General features: G+C 44.3%; 1 protein-coding gene across 1 annotated transcript; it reads left to right on the top strand.

Moving 5' to 3' along the window:
• Positions 1-2,844: 2,844 nt before the first annotated feature.
• LOC138373497 (uncharacterized) lies at positions 2,845-4,053 on the top strand. The gene is made up of 3 exons (XM_069339709.1): positions 2,845-2,992; positions 3,086-3,381; positions 3,589-4,053. Exons 1-3 carry the CDS (start codon positions 2,845-2,847, stop codon positions 4,051-4,053), a joined length of 909 nt encoding a protein of 302 aa, XP_069195810.1.
• Positions 4,054-6,148: the final 2,095 nt, after the last annotated feature.

The following is a 6,148-nucleotide window of genomic DNA, read 5'->3' as shown; positions in this document are numbered from 1 at the left end:
TTAAAATATAAATGGAATAGGGTAAGATTAGATTTAAGAGTAAAATTTTACAATGAAACTGAGGTAGATGCTTGCATAAGTGCATGGAGACTTGATGGATTATTTAGGAAATTATAGGAATAGGAGAACATCAGGTAAATGGTATGGCAGAGACAGCACCTTAGACAAAGTTAGATTAAGTTAGGTTAAGTTAGGTTAGGCTCAGGCACTGAAAGAGTTAATTTAAGTACTGGCATTGGTCGGGTTCAGGTTTTCAGATATACCACAATCACTTAGGAAGGCCAGGAGTTGTTGGTCACATTTTATTTCATACCTTTTTCCTGTAGCTTCTTTCTTCGCAAAAATCGTACCATTCCTAGTGTAGCACTGCTTGATAAGACCAGGGTTTTGTTTGCGAACTTGGCGCAGCCTGTAGAGGAGGGATCCACGCTGCTTAGTAAGACACTCATTTATATAGAGGTTGGTTTTTTGCTTAGCAGCTGTTTGCATGAGGTCAAACTTCGCAGAGGGATTTGCAAGTTTGATGAGCATTCTTCTACAGTTACGGGGATTGTTTTTATCTATCCTAATAGCCGATTTGATTTGAACATTGAGACTGATCTTTGAATTAATTAGGGTGTTGGCTATGTTACAGCAATCCTCACCTTCTTGTTCAACAGGTAGATCAGTAGAGCTAATTATCAGGGAGTCATGAAGTTGTTGTTGCTCTTGGTCATCTTCGGAAGCCGCCTGGTGAGCCTGAAGGAGATTGATCTGTTTTTCCAGCTTTTTAAGGAGGTCACTTTGAGCTGAGAGGGTTTCTTCGGCCTGAATCTTACGTATTTGATCCATTGCACCATTTGCAACAGTTTGTATGTTGAGAATTTCTTGGTTGTTGTTCGTCGACGATTCAAGGAGGCGGTCTATGGTATGTTGTTGTCGGGTGACTGTGTCTTGGAGGGCCAAAATAGCTTCTGATTGCATTTTCACAAGGTTGTGCAGTTTCTGGAGCCATGGATTACTTCGGAGAGGTTTGAAGTTTAGACAGGGAGCCATAGATTGAGTGAATTCTAAAGCTAGAGATCCGAGGTGAGTTGAAGGGGGGGAGTGAGGAGGGGGAGCAGATGCTGTGTTTACAAACATCGGCGAGGGTTGCGGCGTTGCCAGTGTTTCATTCAGAGCTCTAGGAGTAATGGAACCAGTGCGGGAGGCACCCCTACCTTGCTTGTTGTTATGTTTGGGCATGTTTTCGACGAATAGATTCTTGGTAGCGTTTCTAATGGTAGATGCTTGGTGAATTATAGTAGGGGATGACTAGCGTATTGGGAACACTTGGCAGAAGGGTCGTAGAAAGGCAGGCGAAAATTGGTTAATTTTGGTTGATTTCTGTTGAGGTTCACTGTGAGTTATGTCATATTAAGTCTCCATGCACTTAACTCGTGCTAGGCAGCAGTTAGGCCATGCAACGTTGAGTGGAGACGAAATTAAACACGAAATTTCAGCAGCTGTGACGGAGCCGGTACCACCGCCAGCGTTTCCCGCCAATGGCCAAGATAACGTGATAGATAATAACAAGATACGTGCCACTCACAACAAGATACGTGCCACTGACAACAAGATACATGCCACAGACAACAAGATACGTACCACTGACACGATGATACGTGCCACTGACACGATGATACGTTCCACTGACAACAACGTACGTGCCACTGACATAATTATATGTGCCACTGACAACAAGATACATGCCACTGACAACAAGATACGTGCCACTGACAACAAGATACGTGCTACGGACAACAGGATACATGCCTCTGACATGATGACGTGCCACTGACAACAAGATTCGTGCCACTGACAACAGGATACGTGCCACTGACAACCTGATACGTGCCACTGACAACCGGATACGTGCCCTGACAACCTGATACGTGCCACTGACAACATGATACGTGCCACTGACAACAAGATACATGCCACTGACAACATGATACGTACCACTGACCACAAGATATATCACACTGACAACAAGATACGTGCCACTGACAACATGATACGTGCCATTGACAATCTGATACGTGCCACTGACAACATGATACATGCCCTGACAACCTGATACATGCCACTGACAACATGATACGTGGCACTGACAACAAGATATATCCCACTGACAGCCAGATATGTACCACTGACAACATAATACGTACCACTGACAACAAGATACATGCCATTGACAACATGATACGTACCACCGACAACAAAATATATCGCACTGATAAAAAGATACAAGCCACTGACAACATAATATGTGCCACTGACAACAAGATACGTGCCACTGATAACAAGATACTTGCCACTGAGAACAAGATAAATGCCACTGACAACAAGATACATGCCACTGACAACAAGATACATGCCACTGACACCATGATACGTGCCAATGACAACATGATACGTGCCACTGACAACATAACATGTGCCACTGACACCATAATACGTGCCACTGACAACAAGATACATGCCTCTGACAACCTGATATGTGCAACTGACAACTAGATACGTGCCACTGAAAACAAGATATGTGCCACCGACAACATGATACATGCCACAGACAACATGATACGTACGACTGACAACAAGATACGTGCCACTGACAACAAGATACGTGCCACTGACAACACGATACGTCCCACTGACAACATGATATGTGCCACTGACAACATGATACGTGCCACTGACAAAAGTGCCACTGATAACATGATACGTGCTACTGACAATAAGATATGTGCCACTGACAATAAGATACGTGCCACTGACAACACGATACGTCCCATTGACAACATGATATGTGCCACTGACAACATGATACATGCCACTGACAAACGTGCCAATGATAACAAGATACGTGACACTGACAACAGGATACATGCCAAAGACAAAATGACATGTGCCACAGACAACGTGATACATGCAACTGACAATATGATACGTGCCACTGACAACAAGATACGTGCCACTGAGAAAACGATATGTGCCACTGACAACAAGATATGTGTCACTGACAACAAGATACGTGCCATTGATAACAAGATACGTGCCACAGACAACAGGATACGTCCAACTGACAACAAGATACATGCAACTGACAACATGTTACGTGCCACTGACAAACGTGCCACTGATAACAAGATATGTGCCACTGATTACAAAATACGTGCAACTGAAAACAGGATATGTGCTGATTATAACAAGATACGTGCCAGTGACAACAAGATACATGCCACTGATAACAAGACACGTGCCACTGACAAAAAGATACGTGGCACTGACAGCAAGATACGTGCCACCTATAACAAGATACGTGCCACTGACAACAAGATACATGCCACTGACAACAAGGTACATGCCACTGACAACAAGATACGTGCAACTGACAACAGGATACGTGCCACTGACCACAAGATACATGCCACTAACAACAAGATACATACCACTGACAACAAGATACGTGCCACTGACAACAAGATACGTGCCACTGACAACAAGATATGTGCCACTGACAACAAGATACGTGCCACTGACAACAACATACGTGCCACTGACAAGAAGATACGTGCCACTGACAAGAAGATACGTGCCACTGACAAGAAGATACGTGCCACTGACAACCTGATAGGTGCTACTGACAACCTGATAGGTGCCACTGACAACAAGATACGTGCCACTGATAACAAGATACGTGCCACTGATAAGAAGATACGTGCAACTGATAACAAGGTACGTGCCACTGTTAGCATGATACGTGCCACCGACAACAAGATACGTGCCACTGAGAACAAGATACCTGCCACTGACAAGAATATACATGCCACTGACAAGAAGGTACGTGCCACTGACAACAAGATACGTTCCACTGACAACAAGATACGTGTCACTGACAACAAGATACGTGCCACTGACTGCATGATACGTGCCACTGACACCATGATACGTGTCATTGACACCATGAAACGTGATATTGACAACAGGTACATGCCACTGACAACCAGATATGTGCCACTGACAAAATGATACGTGGCACTGACAACAAGATACATGCCACTGACAACATGATACGTGCCACAGACAACAAGATACATGCCACTAACAACAAGATACATACCACTGACAACAAGATATGTGCCATTGACACCATGATACGTGCCATTGACAACATGATACATTCCACTGACAACAAGACACGGGCCACTGACACCATGATACGTGCCACTGACAAGATACGTGCCACTGATAACAAGATACATGCCACAGACAACAAGATACGTTCCACTGACACCATGACACATGCCACTGACAACAAGATACATGCCACTGACAAAATGATACGTGCCAATGACAACATGATACGTGCCACTGATAACAGGATACGTGCCACTGAAAACCTGATAGGTGCCACTGAAAACATGATACGTGCCACTGACAACCTGATACATGCTACTGACAACCTGTTACGTGCCCTTACAACCTGATACGTGCCACTGACAACATGATTCGTGCCACTGACAACAAGATACATGGCACTGACAACCTGATAAGTGCCACTGACAAGATGATACGTGCCATTTAAAACATGCTACTGATAACAAGATATGTGCCACTGAAAACAGGATACGTGCCACTGACAACAGGATACGTGCCACTGACACCATGATACGTGCCACTGACAACAAAATAAATGCCACTGACAACCTGATATGTGACACTAATAACAAGATACGTGCCACTCACAACAAGATACGTGCCACTGACAACAAGATACATGCCACAGACAACAAGATACGTACCACTGACACGATGATACGTGCCACTGACACGATGATACGTTCCACTGACAACAACGTACGTGCCACTGACATAATTATATGTGCCACTGACAACAAGATACATGCCACTGACAACAAGATACGTGCCACTGACAACAAGATACGTGCTACGGACAACAGGATACATGCCTCTGACATGATGACGTGCCACTGACAACAAGATTCGTGCCACTGACAACAGGATACGTGCCACTGACAACCTGATACGTGCCACTGACAACCGGATACGTGCCCTGACAACCTGATACGTGCCACTGACAACATGATACGTGCCACTGACAACAAGATACATGCCACTGACAACATGATACGTACCACTGACCACAAGATATATCACACTGACAACAAGATACGTGCCACTGACAACATGATACGTGCCATTGACAATCTGATACGTGCCACTGACAACATGATACATGCCCTGACAACCTGATACATGCCACTGACAACATGATACGTGGCACTGACAACAAGATATATCCCACTGACAGCCAGATATGTACCACTGACAACATAATACGTACCACTGACAACAAGATACATGCCATTGACAACATGATACGTACCACCGACAACAAAATATATCGCACTGATAAAAAGATACAAGCCACTGACAACATAATATGTGCCACTGACAACAAGATACGTGCCACTGATAACAAGATACTTGCCACTGAGAACAAGATAAATGCCACTGACAACAAGATACATGCCACTGACAACAAGATACATGTCACTGACACCATGATACGTGCCAATGACAACATGATACGTGCCACTGACAACATAACATGTGCCACTGACACCATAATACATGCCACTGACAACAAGATACATGCCTCTGACAACCTGATATGTGCAACTGACAACTAGATACGTGCCACTGAAAACAAGATATGTGCCACCGACAACATGATACATGCCACTGACAACATGATACGTACGACTGACAACAAGATACGTGCCACTGACAACAAGATACGTGCCACTGACAACACGATACGTCCCACTGACAACATGATATGTGCCACTGACAACATGATACGTGCCACTGACAAAAGTGCCACTGATAACATGATACGTGCTACTGACAATAAGATATGTGCCACTGACAATAAGATACGTGCCACTGACAACACGATACGTCCCATTGACAACATGATATGTGCCACTGACAACATGATACATGCCACTGACAAACGTGCCAATGATAACAAGATACGTGACACTGACAACAGGATACATGCCAAAGACAAAATGACATGTGCCACAGACAACGTGAT

This window comes from Procambarus clarkii, chromosome 42, assembly GCF_040958095.1.
Source record: "Procambarus clarkii isolate CNS0578487 chromosome 42, FALCON_Pclarkii_2.0, whole genome shotgun sequence".
NCBI lineage: Eukaryota > Metazoa > Arthropoda > Malacostraca > Decapoda > Cambaridae > Procambarus > Procambarus clarkii.
This window is presented reverse-complemented; position numbering and strand designations above follow the sequence as displayed.

Bases quoted from the DNA above. Each gene is read 5' to 3' on its own strand.
- LOC138373497 (XM_069339709.1), top strand. From the start codon at position 2,845: ATGATACATGCCACTGACAAACGTGCCAATGATAACAAGATACGTGAC. The intron at 2,993-3,085 runs GTGCCACTGAGA...TACGTGCCACAG, and splicing joins TGCCACTGACAACAAGATAC to ACAACAGGATACGTCCAACT. The intron at 3,382-3,588 runs GTACATGCCACT...GCCACTGACAAG, and splicing joins TACATGCCACTGACAACAAG to AAGATACGTGCCACTGACAA.